This window comes from Onychomys torridus, chromosome 21 (assembly GCF_903995425.1).
Source record: "Onychomys torridus chromosome 21, mOncTor1.1, whole genome shotgun sequence".
NCBI lineage: Eukaryota > Metazoa > Chordata > Mammalia > Rodentia > Cricetidae > Onychomys > Onychomys torridus.
The window spans coordinates 51,674,032-51,692,092 of NC_050463.1; the positions used below are offsets into that span (position 1 = coordinate 51,674,032).

The following is an 18,061-nucleotide window of genomic DNA, read 5'->3' on the forward strand; positions in this document are numbered from 1 at the left end:
GGTGCTTTCCTTTCCACTCACATCAGGTTGAGGGAATGTTTGTGCTGAGAAAAGAAAGGCATTGGGGTAAATGGAGGACATTTTCCTAGCCAGAAAGCCTGTGTGTCCCTTTTCAGTCTCGGGGCCCATGCTTGGTGTACCAAGATTCCATCCTGGTGTGGCAGTGCCCAGCAGCTTTCTTGTCCATGTCCTGGGATTTGTAAGGGTGCCATTCAGAGGTTTCTGAACTACATTTCTGTTGTTGGTTGTGTTTTTGCTCTTTTGGGGGGCTTGTCACCCAGCTCCCAAATAAATCACACATGGAGACTTATTCTCAATTATGAATTCCTGGCCTTAGCTTGGCATATTTCTAGTCAGCTTTCCTTAACTTATCCAGTCACTCTTTTGTCTCTGGACTTTTTATCTTATTTCTGTAAATCTTACTCTTATTCCGGGGCTTGCTGGGTAGCTGGGTGGCTGGTCCCGATTCCTCCCCCATCTCTGTTCTTCTCCTCCCAGATTTCTCCTTCTGTATATTCTTGTTGCCTGCCAGCCCCCCTTTCTCTCTCTCCTGCCTTGCTATTGGCCATTCAGATCTTTATTAGCCCACCAGGTGTTTTAGACAGGCACAGTAACCCAGCTTCACAGAGTTCAACAAATGCAGCATACACAAAAGTAACACCCCTTAAAAATCATATTCTACAACACTTTTCCACTGTGAGCCCCATCAGGGCATCGATACTGCAAACCCACTCGAAGGGAGGCAAGAAAAAGGGGGCTCTGAGTGTGAGCCTGGAGGGCAGGGGGTGTGCCTGCAGCCTGGGCGGATGAAGCACTCCTCACTCTCTCTGCTTGCGGTGTGCCCCATATTCTCTGACTGACTCACAGTTAATTTGCTCCCTGCAGGAGCGGCGGAAAGTGGAGCCAGAAAAGCATCTGCACCAGGGTGCTGACAGCGTCGGCGGCCCGCCTGAGCCGCACGCACGCACGGTGAGAGGACAGTGGCCCGCGTTTCTAACTCTTGTCTACTGTAAAGCAGCAAACCCGAGTGAGCCCATCTGTCAGGAACCCCTTTTAGCAAAAGCACCAACCCTGCCTGGAACAGAGCTTTCACGCTGTCTCGTCAGCCGTCAGTAGAGAAGCGGGCCACACTCACATCCCACGCGATTCTTTTTCAGGGTGCAGGAGACAGGGCCTCATCTGCTGCTGACTCCAGCCAGCGGCAGCTAAGGAAGCCTATCCACCTGGCGCCCCCAAGCCAAATCTACCTGGGTTCATCTGTATTGCCTAATGAAATTAATCTCAAGCTAATTGGACCTTACTGTTTATGGATTACACCTATTTATGCAAATGGCTCTTAGGAATGTCTATGGAGTGGGTTCTTTCCCAATTGGCTTGCAAAGCTCTGGTGAGACGCGGAGGCGCAGACAGCCTGCAGAACCAGAAAGAGAGGTGTAGAAAGCAGAAGACAGGCATCTGCAGACAGTGACAGCCATGGACTTCGGAGTCTCGGCAGCAGGGCACACTTGATTCCATTTAAACCGAACGATTCAAAGACAAAAGTTACAAGCAACACCAGACTCCTCTGTGGAAAAGAAGCGACACTCTGATAAAACTGGTTGCCACCTAAGAACATGGCCCTGACTGGTACACTGAACACACACAGGCTGTCCATTCCTTGGTGAGCCTTCCATCCAGGAAGAACTCATCTGGGCAAACTGGGTCACACATGCTCAGGATCCTGTAGTGGCTCTACTCCCCTCCCCTCTCTGCTTCGATGACCAGGCTGTCAGGCTTCATGGCAAGCACCCTTACCCGCTGAGATATCTCAACAGCCCCAAGTCTGTGGTTTTGAGGTAGGGTTTTGCTATGTAGTCAGGGCTGGCTTTGACTTTGCAATCCTCCTGCCTTAGCCTCTTCCTTTCCAGACCCAGAGTATCTATACTACAGGTGTGCGGCATCATGCTTGCTTTGACTGTGCTAACGATATAAGAAGAGTTACCACGAGGAAAGAGCTGGTTAAGTGTAGGCAAGCAAGCGGGTCCGGCTTTTGGTTATTTTTTTGGACAGTGTTCTCATACACAGCATCATTTGGTTTAGAACTTGTGCTCGGCCCACCTCGATCTCCCGAGTCCTGGGATTACACGTGACACCCTGCCTAGCTCTATGTGAAGTGGATACGGAGGCAGGGGCCTGAGTGAGTCCCTGTCCACGCTCTAGTGAGGACGTCTCTGCACAGCCTGGTGGGGTTCTTGTCACTCTGCACTCTGCAAGGAGACTATGGTCATGACCCCGGAACACCACAACAGCTTTATAAGAAAAGCCAGGAAGTGAGGAGAGACTTAAGACATGTTACCATACTTTTCTCAACAATTACACCACGCTGCCCTTACTGACAGGTCCTACAAGGACCACTGTGAGGAGGGCTGGAGAACAATGCCATTCCCAACCCAAGGTGAAGCTTCTGAGCAAAGGGTTTCCCACACGTGTGGACAACAAAGCCTCTAAGCTCCAACTTTTCCATAAAGTCACAGAATGGGAACGACAGTTCAAGGTTCTGTTGATGCAAAAATTACTTTGCAGTTGGGAACAACTAGACAAGTCCCCACAGCCTTCTAGTCTTTGGCATTGGTCCTGTGAATGATGGCTGTCACCGCCCAGGGTCGGTCGTTCTGAAGATCCCACACGGCTACAGTGCTCTGCCTGGCACAGGAGTGGCATGGCCACTCTCTGGGAGGCTGGGCAGTGATTCCCACCAGTGAGAATGCCTGCAGTGAACTAAGAAAAGGGGCTGGCCCCCCAACCATCCTCTAGCCCCTTTGTGAGCACTGGAGGGCAGGCTTCGGGCATGAACACCACGGTCACACTGTTCTAGGACCTTGTGTGAGGAAGGAGTGAGAGGGTGTCCCTGGGGGACAGGTGGAGAATGGCATGCTGTTGAGTGCTAAGACAAAGCAGACTGAATACCATGACACTTACCTTGCTGCAGATGGTCTTGACCCTATGTAGTCGGTCCAGGGACTCCTGTGGGTTCCCCAGATACTGCTGCAGTTCAGCGTGCAGAATGCGCATCGAAAATGGGACCATGGAGCCTAGGGGAGAAATCAGAAATGAGATAATGAGCTTGCTAAGAGGGTGTGTTTTCTGACTATACAAAAGGGGCATTTGCAGGCTGTCTGAGTTACAGTTTCTGTGTATCGTGACGAAACACCATGACCAAAAGTAACTTGGGGGAAAGAAAAGGGTTTATTTCATCTTACAGCTTGTAGTTCATTATCCAGGAAACCCGGGGCAGGAAATCTGGAGGCAGAGGCTGACGCAGAGGCTGTGGAAGAGTGTTGCTTACACCTTACCCAGGCAGCACAGTAGAGCTGACCCTCTCGACTGGGGTGCAGGTGAACCACACCGAGAATGTGAGCATGGAAGAGCCGGACCTGCCCCTCACCTGCCATATGGTGGTGTGGGTGGGGAAGAGATGTACCCCTCCACCTGCCTCTTAACTGCCTGTGGCAAGTGGGAGAGCTGGCTCTGAGGTCACAAGAGCAGGAGAGCTGTTCCTGCCCCTCACCAGCTGCAGCACTCGAGAGAATGGCCCCTACTCTTCACCTGGACAACACAGTAGAGCTGGCCCTGAAGGTGTAGGTGTGGGAGAGCTGGCCCTGAGGGTGTGAAAGCAGGAGAGATGGCCCCATCCCTCCTTGCTCCTTGCTGCATAGGGTGAACTAGTCAGGGCAATGCTGGAGAGTTCACCCTGGTGGTGAGGACAGGAGAGCTGGGGGGCTGATCAACCCTGCAACTATCCAGTCCCAGAACCAGGGTTATGAGTTGATCCACTCAAACATCCACCCCATCTGTGATCTGCTGGAACATGTGAAGGGGCCAATCTTGCAGACCTAACGCTGCAGGATTTCCATGACACAGGGCAACAACAGGATATCCAAGAGGAGTCCCAGTGAGGGCCCAGCATCACTACTGTAGCAGAAACCAGAGGCCTTGAACCAGACCACTGACTCTTTGCAATGAACACTCGCAAGTAAAGATACATGTCACACTGCACCTTCCATGATGAGATTTTTTTCTTTTTTTTTTTTTTTTTTTTAAGTTTTATTTTATTTTATTTAGGAGGGGCTGTAAGTGCAGAGGGCCGATACAAAGGGACAGGAAATGAATGGGATGGAGATGCATGATGTGAAAGACACATACACACACACACACACACACACACACACACACACACACACACACACAAAATAAATTAAAAAAAAGTTTAAAAAAAAAGAGTGCTGCTTACTGGTTTGCTTCTCACAGCTTGCTCAGCTTGTTTCTCATGCCATCCAGGATCACCTGCCCAGGGATGGCACTGGCCATTGTGAGCTGGGTCCTCCCACATCAAGCATCAATCAAGAAAAAAAATACCTTAGCCGGGTGGTGGTGGCACACGCCTTTAATCCCAGCACTCGGGAGGCAGAGGCAGGAGGATCTCTGTGAGTTCGAGGCCAGCCTGGGCTAACAAGTGAGTTCCAGGAAAGGCGCAAAGCTACAGAGAAACCCTGTCTTGAAGAAAAAAAAAAAAAATAAATAAATAAAATAAAATAAAATAAAATAAAAGAAAATACCTCACAGGCCAATATGATAGGAACATTTTCTCAACTGAGGTTCCCTCATTCCCAAGTGACTCTAGGTGGTGTAGCTGACAAAAATACCAGCCAGCACACAGGTGCTCCAGTGGAGTCAAGGACAAAAGCCCTTTATTTATTTTTTTTAGTTCAACTGTAAAATACAAGCTGGTTTTCTTACCAATGCGTATCTAGCCTACTACCAAAGAAGACCTGATGTTACCACTATTGCCACAGCTCTGCAGCAACCACGAAGATTCTCGCACATGAATTCAGTAGGAGATCCCAAGTGGCCACCAAGGAAAGCTCTAACACAGTGCTCTCCTGCAGCAACCACGAAGATTCTCACACATGAATTCAGTAGGAGATCCCAAGTGGCCACCAAGGAAAGCTCTAACACAGTGCTCTCCTGCAGCAACCACGAAGATTCTCACACATGAATTCAGTAGGAGATCCCAAGTGGCCACCAAGGAAAGCTCTAACACAGTGCTCTCCTGCAGCAACCACGAAGATTCTCGCACATGAATTCAGTAGGAGATCCCAAATGCCCACCAAGGAAAGCTCTAACACAGTGCTCTTCTGCAGCAGCCACGAAGATTCTCGCACATGAATTCAGTAGGAGATCCCAAATGCCCACCAAGGAAAGCTCTAACACAGTGCTCTCCTGCAGCAGGCCAGGTGGGGGTGGGTGTGATGGTATGAATGAGAATGGCCCCTTCTGTGAGTTCAAAGCTAGCTTTGTCTACAGAGCGAGTTCCAGGACAGCTAAGGCGGTTACGCAGGGGAGCCCTGTCTCAAAAAAGCAAAGAACAACAGCCAAAAGAATGCCCCCTCTAGACTCGTATATCTGAATGTTTAGTAGTCAGGAAGTGGGATTGTTTTAAAGGATTACAAGGATTAGGAAGCATGGCCTTGTTGAAGGAAGTGAGTCACTGGGGATAGACTTTGACACTGCAAAAGCCCAAGCCAGGCCCAGTCTCTCTCTGCCTATGGATCAGGATACACCTCTCAGCTACTGTGTCAGCATCTACCCTGAAGCCCTTATCTCAGGAGAGAGGGCCATGCTCCTCTCCACGGTAGTGGACTAGCCCTCTGAAACTGTAGACAAGCCACCGATCAAATGCTTTCTTTTCATTAGAGTCGCCTCAGTCATGGTGTCTCTTCACAGCAACAGAACAGTACTAAAACAGGGTTAGCTTGGGTTCCCGAAGGGAGGGCTGCAAACAGAGGGACTGGTTCTGGAGGTGCTCCTGGCAATGGCAGGGGTAGGGGAGCAGAAAGCTCAGTGAGAGGACCCCTCCATCCTGGACTCAAAGAACAAAGTTCTGGAGGTGCTCCTGGGGATGTCAAAAAAGGGCCAGACAGCTCGGCAAGGACACCTTTCTGTCCCTGGCTCAGAGAAGGGGTCCCACCAGCTTCCGTGCTGCGCGTTTCTCAGGAATGCCTGGGATGAAGCTGAGATGGGAAAAGGTTCCTTCCAGGGCGTGGGCTTGCACAGAGCAAGAGCCTCTCCCAGTTAAAGTGTCAATCAGGAGAAAAGCATGTGGCCTCAGTGAAAGAGGAAAATGGCGGAAACTGAACAGGAGAAGCAGGAGGTTCTAGAGCAGAGGCAGGAAGAGAGCAGCTGGAAATACCGGCTGTAATTCTACGCCGAGTACAGGTTTGATGCACAAGCTCCTGAGTAAGTTGTTTTTTGTTTTTTGTTTTTTTGTTTTTTTTTCCGAGACAGGGTTTCTCTGTGTAGCATTGTGCCTTTCCTGGAACTCACTCTGTAGCCCAGGCTGGCCTCGAACTCACAGAGATCCACCTGGCTCTGCCTCCTGAGTGCTGGGATTAAAGGCATGCACCACCACTGCCTAGCCATCCTGACTACAAGCCAAGCAAATGACAGATGTGGCCATCAAGCAAACCCTCATGTCTCTTCAAGAACAAGCGCACAGAAGCTGTGCCGGACCTGTCTTAGAGAGAGCCACCAACCATGTTTCTACCCTACCTCCCTGTGTTAGCTACTTTTCTGTTGCCATGGTAAAGCATGACCAGCTTACAGAAGGAAGAGTGTATTTGGGCTCATGGTTTCAGAGGTCATCATGACATCCAGCAGGCGTGGTGGCAGGAACAGAAACCTGGGGGCTCACGTCTTGAACCACAAGCAGGAAGCAGAGAGAGCAAACTGGCAATAGCATGCACCTTTAAATTCTCAAATCCCACCTCCAGAAAGGCCACACCTCCTAAGAGCTCCACCACCTGGGGACCAAGTATTCAAATGCCCCAGATGAGGGACACTTATATTCAAACAACCACACTCCCCCAACCTGTCTGAGCTGGCCTGTCTGAGCTGCTGGGACTTCAGCAACCTTCATGTGCAGTGTGGCTACCCAGTTCAACAAAGTATGCCAGGCTTGCACGCCACCTACACCCACCTCTTCTTTCCTCCAGGGAGACATTTTGCTAGGAGGAAAGGCCAGTCAAAATCTGTAAGACACAGTTCCTAGTGGACTTTTTTTTTTTTTTTTTTTGTACAGTTATGACCTGCCTAAATTTAGGTTGGTGTGGTAGTCTGAATGTAATTAGCCCCCATAGGGCTCATAGGGAGTGGCACTATTAGGAGGTGTGGCCTTTTTGGAGGAAGTGTGTCAGTGTGGGGGCAGGCTTTGAGGTTGCCTATGTTCAAGCTATGCCCAGTGTTACAGCTCACTTCCTTTTGCCCACAGATCAAGATGTAGAACTCTCAGTTCCTCTCCAGTACCATGCATGCCATCATGTTCCATTATGATGATAAGGGACTAAACCTCTGAAACTGTAAGCCAGCCCTAATTAAGTGCTTTCCTTTATAAGAGTTGCCGTGGTCATGGTGTCTCTTTACAGCAATAGAAACCCTAACTAGGACAGTTGACATGAATGCTGTAGTATTCTCATTAACTGTTTAGAAAACACCACTTCAACATTTATTTCAGATAGTCCCCTGTAGTGTAGGAGGCCTACACTGTAGATCCTGTAGCACTAAAGATCTACACCACCATCATGGAAAGTCAAGGAGGAATGTGCTAGAAACCTGCCAGGCCTTGGTGTGTGCACTGGAAAGTGAAAGCGGAGCCACATCAGTGTGACCTCCGTAGGTGTTACTGTTGTTCTCTGAGGGAGGCAGCACTTGGCAGCATGTGGCAGAGGCACAGCTGGACTTGGGGCTCACAGCTATGTGCACAGTTGCCACCGGCAACAGAGACCATGTCAGGAAGATCCCACCCCACTCTCTTCCTTCACTAAGGCACAGACCCAGAACCAGTCTTGGCCTTCTTCTTTCATCCCTGGTACAGGGACTCTTGGCTGGATTCACTCCATCAGCTGTCCCCTGGACACCTTCTCCTCCTCCTTCCCCATCACCAGGCTGTTGGCAGCTGATGGGAACACCGTGCACTCCGTTTGTCTCCTAGAGATGCTCCAGAGACACTACAGTGTGTCAGCGTCCGAGGACACAGCACTACTCTCAACCTTCTGTGGTCATCTTCCACCCAATGCTGCATTTGTACACGCAAAAAAATTCACATCAATCACAGTTTCTAGATGGAGGTAGGGTGATGATATGTACGGACTAGATCACCCAACCCAGGTATCACTCCAGCTGCAGCTTACTGGCTTCTCAACTGGAGCACGTGTTGGGGTAAAATCAAGCCTTCACCTGGGTGGGCTGTGGTAGCAATGAAACCTCAGGGTGAGTTTTCATGACCTCAACAGTTTGTTCTAGTGCAAAATTTAATGAGAACGATGAGTCCCTAACAGGCTCCACCTCCAGCTGTGGGAAGCAGGAAGAGAGCTTCCTTCTTCCTTCTGCTGCAGGAAGCAGGAAGAGAGCATCCTTCTTCTTTTTTTTTTTTTTTTTTTTTTTTGCAGGAAGCAGGGAGAGGGCATCCTTCTCCCTCAGGCTGCAGGAAGCAGGAAGAGGGCATCCTTCCTTGGTGCTCTGGAGTTCAGGCACAGTAATGTGAACTAGACATTTAAATCTAACTTCAGCACAGCATGTTAGCAGTGGGAAGTGAACTGATTTTGCAGTAAAAAATGAAATCACAGATATTTGCAATATTATGCTGCACCTTTACTTCTGAGCTGCTATGTGAGATTTTGTGTGGCTATAAAAGTTTCAGAATTTAGCCTGAGCACAAGACTTGTGAGCTGCAGACACTGGAGGGAGCAGAGGAAGACTAAAGACTAGGTGAGAGTTTAGAGGAACAGAAAATTTTGGGGGGCGGGGACGGGCAGAAACTCAGCTCTCAGTTGATTCAAGAGTCAGAACATCTGGTTCAGTTAATGTGCAGGTGATCTACCAGGACTAAGCTCTGAAGTGAGGCTCTGCAGCTGCTGCAACCTTAACTAAACACACAGACCAGAGCCTGTCAGGGGCACTGCACTGATGCACTGAATATAATCAAAATGTGTTTTCTTTCTGCCTCATATCCTCCAGTGCACTGAATGGGAAGAGACTGTTACTCAGTACCATGAAAACCCCAAACTCATGCCATGCCGAGTCTTTCCTTCCCATGGAAGAATGCTCTGGACAGACTGAAAACGGTGGTGTATGGGCATTTCACTTCTCGGAAGATAGAAATACAGCAAATGCATAAGCAGAGTGAGCTCACTGGAAACCATGACCAACTGCTGACTGAGAGTCAGCACCAGGCCATCATTACAACCATCCCCCCCCCCAACCCCCACCCCAGACCAGCACACGAGATGTTACTGCAAGCTTCAGTGAACAACCTCTGACACCATCCAGGGGTACAACTCCTGCCAACACGTGAATACAAACCCAGCTTTAGTAGATCACAGAACAAAAACCAATTTAATTAAGAGAAAGTAAGAACCAGAAGGCCACTCCAGGCACAAGGAAGGTTCTTCAAAGCAAGGCAAGTGGACAGGTTTTGGAGATGGATTTTCAGTCCCTAAGAGCAGCAGTTCTGTTCTGAACATTACAGACAGACAAAACTGAAACAATCCATAGTGCCCCAGTCCATAACCTGACCCCTTCACTTCATTCCTACTCCCTGCTAGGGGTGGGGGTGGGGTAGCAGTTTCCTGGGATACCCCACTGGGAGTATAGAAGTGGCAGGGGATAGATAGGTGAGCCATGTGCAGGGTGTGTGGGATCACAGGACTGTCAAACATTCTGAGGCAGAAGATTCCACAGGAATATGTGCTAGGCTAACTGTGCTTCCTGTTTCCTTTTGTTGGAGATGAGAATGTGGTAAGTGTACCCTGAGGAGTGGGAGCATGGCACGCCTCCACAGAAAACAGAGCATGGCACCCCATGCAGCTGCCAGCGGCTCTCCACAGCCCCTGGGGAGCACTGTTTATGTACTCAGAGCTACATCAACGTCCAGTTGATGGCCAAGGCAGCAATGTGCTGTGGCTCAGTTAAGAATATATTCCAGAAAGTTCTCTGGTACATGCCTCTATGTGCCTCAATTCCTACTCCGATCCCAACAGCACAGCCAGGGTATCTGTGGATATGACATCCTAGGTACAGTGTATCTGGAGTCACTAGGAGATGCTACCAAATAAAAAGGCCAGGTTGGCCCTTTGAAATCGGACTACCCTTCTGCAGACTTGAAAACAATCCTTGCTGGAATCGGAGAAACGACGTTAAAATTCCTAACAAAGGATTAAATGCCTACTACACAAAAAGAACACTGGCAAACCAGCAACAGGAGCCTGTGGGAGAGTGAGCCCCTGAGGGAAAAGGCCCTCAGAACAGGGGTCAGAAGAAGGGACTGAGCTTCTGATGTGAGTAGGGGAGAAACGCACATATCGCTGCTGCAGGGAACAGAGACAGGGGGCTGTTCTGACAGTGTAATCTGCTCTCTTACTGAACTGAAAACTCAGGCACAACCGGTTTTAGCAAAACCACTTTTAATTCAGACTTTGGAGGAAACCATGGATGTTCACGCAGAGAATCAAGCAGTGATGCCTTCTCTAGTCTTTGCAGGAACCTCACACTGAGAAGAGGCTAACGGGTCATCCTAAAGACACAGGTGTGTTGTGACTGTGCTGTGAGTCAGGTGATCACCATCTTGGGGAGGCTGGCCGCATCCTCTCGAAAAAGGACCTTCCCAGTTGGGCCTGTTGACTGTTCACACCTACCATGAAGGGATGAGCTCAGGAGACCCTTCCTTGACTATCCAGCCATTCCCTACTACCCGTTATATGGGCCTGTGCCTTAAATGCCTCAACTTCAGGAAGGGCTAGAGTATGTAGGCCAGGGAGGACTAGAGGAGGAGCTCCATCTATGCAGCTGTGGGGAAGCCCTTTCTCAGCTGGGTTGAGTGGAGGAGCACCCATACCCTCGTAGGTAACCCCTCACCTATGCTCTGTAAGAACTGCAGTAAACTCACTGGTCTCCAGAGTGAACTGTGGTGGGAGTATGACTCTTGTGTCTTTGGGACCTTAGGAGGGAGATAGATGTTTCTCCCCTCCTAGGAAGGAAACTGGGAGACCAAGGGAGGCAGGCTCCTGACACAGAGAGCAAGCATGACCCAGATCTGGAGGTGAGGGAGTTTCTGGTTGGAGGGATGTTAGGAGAGGGCAGGATTGGTAATGAGAGCCACGGGGCTCAGTGCTGCAGCTTTGGCAGAGAGCAGTGCGTGTGGCCGCAGAGTAGGACCCGAAGGCGGAGGGTGGAGTGCTGTGGGCACTGGGGCTGTTTCGCTTGAACTCGGTGTGAGCAAGAAGAGGGCTCTGTACAGCAGACCAGCTGGAACGAAGGTCACGGGCAAAGCTAACTGGGCTTGAGGAGCAGCTGAATACTGGACAGAAACTGCTAAACTGTCCGAGAAATGCATCAAACACAGCACTGTCCCTCTTGTGAATGAAAAACAAAAACCTCAACTTCATCAGCTTCGCAGACAATTCATCAAGCCTTGTTATGAATATCCTGAAGGGGTACAAATTATGCCCAATCTTAAATGAAACATATTAAAGCTTGTTCATAAAAGTTATTTATTTGTTTGTATTACTATAACCTCCGTTTATAAGCACATTTTAATGATTTGCTTTGCTTATATATTGTGAGCTAAAATGAAATGAATGAATCAAATTCTTACATTTATGCTTGTTATGCCACAAAATGATAAGAGGCATTAGCCAGAGTCCAGCCTATCACTGAGGACGCATGTTAACACTCCAGCACGTGTGATTTATGTCCATTTCATGATCTGAATTAGCTGCTTAATGATGCACAGCTCCCGTCTTCCCTTCATCCACATCTGGGTGCCATTTAATTTCAGACAGAATCAGAATATAGGCTGCACATCTGCATGCTCTACAGGCTGCACATCATCTGTGTGACCTACAGGTTACATACCTGCATGCCCTTCAGGCTACATATCTACATCCCCTTCAGGCTATATATCTGCATGCTCTATGGGCTACATATCTGTATGCTCTATGGACTGCACATCTGCATGCTCTACAGGCTGCATATCTGCATGCTCTTCAGCCTGCACAGCTGCAGAACATGGCCTCAGACTGTACAGTGACAATGGACCGCTCTACATCTGGACTTAAATAGCTGATCCTATCCTTCAAGGAAGCTTGCTCCTTGGAAAGTCCCCACAGCGGGGTGTGTGGTGCAGAGGCCTCTGCATTCTTGAGAAAGAGACCTGACGATGCTGAACAGCAGGACAGAGGTGGTCAGAAGCCAAGGGGAGCTGAGCTTTTTATCACTTCCTAAGGAAAAGCCTGCTTTTTAGACTGTTCTCTATCACCTGTCAGGTTCTCAGAAGCCACTGACAGGAAATAGTAATTCTGCATCTGTAATTCACGTGAAAGTCACCAGGAAGAGCCCAGACCCTTCGTGAAGCTGTGTGCTTACCGGCTTGGTAACTTGGTGCCACTGAGAAATGAACCCTGTGGTTCATGTTCTCTGCTTTGTCAGTCACGGACAAAACCTAACCAAAACTAGCTGTTAACCCTGAGACCAAGGTAGAGTGCAGCAGAGGTGGGACCAGCCTCTGCCTGTGAGGTGTGGGTTGAGGAAATGGTTCTTATGCTGAAGGAAAACAGCTATTCTTCTTGAGAAAAATTGGCTGTTTCCTGATGATCAGAGCTATCAAGCAAAATGGATGAGCTATAACTCTTCTCCCCCCAGCTTCCAAACACACTGATGCCTTTAACTTGTCAGAGCTATCTGTACACGACAGGGGTCAACCCTCTTTTTGGACAATGTGTGATGATTCATCTTCATTAACGACCTGACTGGATTTGGAATCATGTAGGAGACACACCTCTGGGCCATCTGTGAAGACATCTCCAGGACCCACCTTGAATGTGAGGGGCACCATCCCATGGGCTGGGGTCCAGGAATGAATTCAAAGAGACTGAGCAGAACACCAGCATCCCATTCATCTCTCTGGGCACACAGATTGCAGCTGAGATGTGACCAGATGCCTCCCTCACACACCCTACCTTCCCCTCCAGGATGGACTGTGTCCCTTCTGAAATGATGAGCCAAAATATCCTATCCTTCCTCGAGTTGCTTTTTCTAGGGATCTGAACACAGCAGTGAGGGAAGTATGGTGTGGTGGTGTGGATGAGTCTCCTGTATCTGAGTGCATGGCCCCTGTTGGTGGAACTGTTTGGGAAGGATTAGGAGGTGTGGCCTTGTTGGAGGAGGGGTGTCAGTGGGAGTGGGCTTTGAGATTACAAAGGCTCTCTTTGTCTTGCTCTGTGGATCTAGATGAGAACTCTCATCAGCTGCCTACCATGGTGCTCTCACATCATCCTCTAACCCTCTGGAACCATAAGCCTATGTAAACCCTTTCTTTTATAAGTCGCCTTGGTCATGGTGTGTTATCAACTCGTTCACTTTCTCTGACTCACGAACCAGCTTCAGATAAGGGCTTGGATTTAAGCTCCATTTAGGTATCTTCCTCTAGTCAGAAGCAACACTACCAACTTAGCCTGGACTACACAGTTGAGAGCCTGCTCTGCTCTGGATTCTGCTGTCACATGGGTTAACAAGGGTGAGCCCCTCCGGGTTCTATTTTGTGAAAGGTAAAGGGGGATAGAACAGGTAACTGCACAGAGCCAACTCCGCCATTCTTCTCACACCCCTCAAAGCCTCAGGGCTTAAAGCAAGCTGAACACTTTATTTACCCAGCTTTCCTGATGTACTTGCCAACTAACAACCAAGATGCCGATGTGAATGTAAGGTTTTAGCACTTGTCACCAACCTGGTCTTTACACCCTTGGTCCTGCCTAATACTGCCAGTCATTTCCTGATGACCAGGGCTACTCTTTGCAGAGTAGCACAACAAATGCTGCCCACCAGCCCTGCTGCCCACCAGCCCTGCTGCCCACCAGCCCTGCTGCCCATCAGCCCTGCTGCCCACCAGCCTTGCTGCCCACCGGCCCTGCTGCCCACCAGCCATGCTGCCCACCAGCCTTGCAGGAAGATGGCAAGTGTCGCTTGTGAACTCAAAACAGCACAGAACAGCAGGTGCCATCCTGCTGTGCCAGCTGCTACGGTACAGCAGCTTACACATGACAAGTCTCCACACTCAGGTGAGGGTTTCCCACCTTGCTTTGTGAGTGAGGGTGTTGGAGCACACCAACAACAGTGGGAGCCAGCCTTGGTCAGGCAGGTGCAACTGAAGAGCTCGGCTCCAAGCAGCCAGTTCCAAGCTGCTCAGAAGACCTCCTCCAAAACGGCATTCTCCATGTGCCGCGGTGGTCCTATACCTCTGTCATAGCTCTCTATGGCTGTGAGGAGGCACCGTGACTGAGGCCGTGACTGAGGCCACTTATGAAAGGAAGTGATTAACGTGGCTTACGACTTCAGAGGGAGAGTCCACGACAGTGGAGCAAAGCAACAGCTGAGAGCTCCCATTTTGATCGATGACCACAAGGCAGAGAGCACACTGGGAAGCACTGGAGTCTGAAGCCTCCTCCAACAAGCCCACGCCTCTAACCCTTCTCAAACAGTTCCATCCACTGGGGACAAGCATTCTCACCCAAAGCACCACCCTCGGACACAGGGCTCCAGAGGGTTTGCCTTTCCTCCCCAGCCTCACTTTGCCCTGTCCTAGCACAGCCTGCACGATGGCCTGGTGTTTCCAAACAGCAGTGGAGACTGTGATACTCTCAGTTGCTAGAACCACATTTTAAAATAAATTTAGAACAGAGACTCCCAGCACCTGCCAACATAGAAAGATGAGCTTGTCTCTGGCATCTCTGCTTTTATTTCAGGAACACGTGCACCTGAGCTAGGCCACGGCACAATGGCAGTGTTCACTTGGTGAACGGTGGGCAACAGTGTGTAGCAGGTGCTGGCCTCAGTGACTCAGAGCACCAACAAGTACTTCCAGGTCAGCACGTTCACAGAAACTGCATGAGCTTTTACAGCTTTAGGCTTTGTGCTAGGTTACTGATTTAATTTCTCCTAATTGGTTAAGGAAAACCCAGGGTATTGATTCTGTATAAACCACAGCAAGGCAGCGCAAAATATACACACAAGACAAAGGCGCGAAGCAGTACTGCCTTACCTCTGCGTCCCGGGTACACGTGCGGGTAGTACTCATAATACAGGTCTGGCTGGTCCAGATTTCCAAAGGGTTCAAATTCCATCTCAGCATTCTGGAAAAGACCCAACTTCACCAGCAGTGCCAGCCTCACAAACCAGAGCTGAAATGCAGGATGGGACAGAAGGTCACCCCCCGTCAGCTTCGTCTTCAGCCTTGCGTGGACCCTGACCTCTACCACAAGAAAGCCAGTACTCAGGGCTAAGGTTACTCTGTCCTCACATTTGCACAGCTCAGTGTTTACGGAAACACTGCTGAGCTCCACAGAAACAATGTGAACAATTTCATTTCACTGAATCTAACTGAGTAATACAAGGTGTGTGCCTGAGCGGTATGTCAGCTTCTGAGGAGAAAACAGCGTCTCTTACTACAGGGACTGCGTGGTGTGGTGGGGGGTGTGTGTTAGTGGAGAAATAGCAGTGGGCAGCACAGGGCGGGGTGGGCGTCACAGGTCCCGTGAAGATGGCCCTTTCACTCTGAGGAGGCCTTGCAGGCACAGGGATCACAGGCAGGGAGGGCAGTATGACAGGCAGGTGAGCATGGTGAGCACCTGAGGCAGGGCTCAGGTTGGAGTGACAGGGTTTGAACTGAAGGCTGGTGTGGCAGGACAGGGAGGCTCACTGCGCTCACTGGTGGGTAAGACAGACAGACACAGCGTATGGACTTTGGTGGAACACCCATCAGACTAAGAACAGAAACCCCTGTCAAGGGGGAGACCGCATGGGAGACACTATGCTCAGTGAGCACTCAAGGTAGAGAGAGGGTCTCACTGTGCAGGAGGGCAAGGTTCTGCATCCACGAGCAGAGCTGAACAGATCTTCTCAGGTACGAGTAAGTTTGGGGAGGTACTGGCTGAAGGATGTGACACTGGTAGGCAGGAGGGTTCAGAAGACATACTCTCTAGCAAGGTGACTAATAGCCTCATATCATACACTAAGTAGGAGGTAATGTCCACCTTAGAATGGCCTGCTCACTCCGCAACGGAAACATACATCACGAATTTTTGTTGTATGTCAAAGCTAAATACCCAAGAGAAGGAAAATGAGGCCTTTGGAAGCCACCGCCAGGCCAGCGGGCAACAGACAGGCCTCACACTGAACCCCTCTCCACTTGCTTTCTAAGTATGCCGAGCCGCGGAAGGCACACACAGGATGGGGAGACTGCACTGAATGTGGGCTTGAGGAAGCTGCCACGGTCAGGAGAGTGAGAGGACTTTATCTGAGGAGGTCATGTTGGCCACGACTCATCAAACAAGAGAACAAGCACGAAAGGAGGCTAGGACACCATGGCCACAAGTGTGTGGCTGCAGACATGGAGGCCGGAGGGCACAGGGGCTGAGGTACCACTGCCCCATCCTCCAAGTGCACAGGCTGTTCCACATATAGCCCTCTGGAAGCTCTTCTCAGTGGTGCAGAGTCTGGGGACTTGGTTCTGAAGTAGAAAACTCCACGGGGTGAGCCCTGAAGGACTTCCAAGGCTACTCCTCATTGGAGGAGTTCCTTCCGTGCAAATCTCTCTTTTCACACCTCTCATTTTAGAATAGGTAAGCTCTACACTTGCTGGAGACCGAAACCCTCAGGTCACTGGGGAGGAATTAAACATGCAGATAACTTGGGAAGGAAGGACCACTGACCTCTAGTGGAAATGAAGTTCAGGGTGTGGAAATCCCTATCCTGTTCATTTTACACAAAAGGCCACCGTCCCCTGTATGTCCCCAAATGATGATAAACCATGTGACAACACAAGAGAAAGTGCTCTGACCTGCAAGGAATCTGTGGTGTGGCTGGTGGGCAGCCCGTTCTTGCCATAGCCTTGTCCGTGGGCAGTGAGCAGGCGCCCACACAGGTCGACCGCCGCCCTCCAGTTTCTGCAGTTCTGTAAGGACAGGAGCAGGTGCTGTCAACTGCACACGCACTTTCTTGCTTTGTGAGAGCAGTGCCATTCAGATCTTAGCAGTCAGGGCAAAGGCAGCTGGCCAGCTGGTGCAGAGGCCAATGTCACTTGACAACATGGCCCATGTGACTCGGCAGCAAAAGGTACAAGAAGCAGGTGTTTGTCAAGACATTCAGATCACAACATTAACACTGAACGATGCATACATCATGGGGAGGTCACTGGACAGCTCCCTCCAGCCCCAATCTATAAGACTGATTTCCTCTGTGGCAGATACCGCTAGGCTGTGATTTCTACTGATGTATTATCAACAGTTCAATTTTATGTTAAATGTGCTAGATATATCTGTGTCTGTAGGAGCATCACAGACTGTAAAATATAGTGTCTTGTATGTTCAGCACAATTCTACTTCCTCAATATGAACCACCAGTGAACGGGGTGAAGGGGCGCGTGGCAGGACTGACCATCCCCACCCCCCAGCACATTTCCTTCATGCTACTTCCACCACCGCCAGAAACATGGGAAGGCTGGCACCAAGGGCAAACAACTCATCTGTCCGGGCTCTCATGTTTCTTTCTTCCCTGTCTGTAACAGAAGAGCTATGAGACATCAGTGTTTTAACCTTTGCAGGAACTAAAGATGCTCAAACACAGGTTCTCAGTGTAACTGGCACTAACTACACTGTAGATGTGGCCACACAAGTCAGTCAACACCTCCTGTGGGCAAAGTGGTGGACGACCTCATTACTTCTAGGATCTCCAAGGAAGACAGGCATTAAATGTCTTTCAAGGATGGCTGGAATGACCATGTGCATGCACACTGGTTCTCCAACAAGAGGTCTGTGTGTGGGGAAGGTGGGTGTACATGGGGGCTGGCCAGACTTAACCTCAGAGGGGCTGAGAAGGGAAAGGACGAGGAGAGGATGGACAGGAAGCAGGCAGACAAGAAAAGGCAGGGTGCCTGAGGAGGAGACCAGGACAGCCAGGTTCAGGCAGAGTCAAGAGG

At 49.9% G+C, this 18,061-nt stretch overlaps 1 protein-coding gene across 1 annotated transcript in view; it reads right to left on the bottom strand.

The window, feature by feature from the left end:
- The window catches only part of Trappc12 (trafficking protein particle complex 12), a 62,814-nt gene that overhangs the window by 19,890 nt on the left and 24,863 nt on the right, over positions 1-18,061 (bottom strand). Inside the window, exons 4-6 of the mRNA XM_036170881.1 lie at positions 16,925-17,038; positions 15,128-15,266; positions 2,959-3,071 (exon numbers count right to left, since the gene is read on the bottom strand). Of these exons, the coding sequence (XP_036026774.1) occupies positions 2,959-3,071; positions 15,128-15,266; positions 16,925-17,038 (366 nt within the window). The remainder of the gene's footprint in view (positions 1-2,958; positions 3,072-15,127; positions 15,267-16,924; positions 17,039-18,061) is intronic.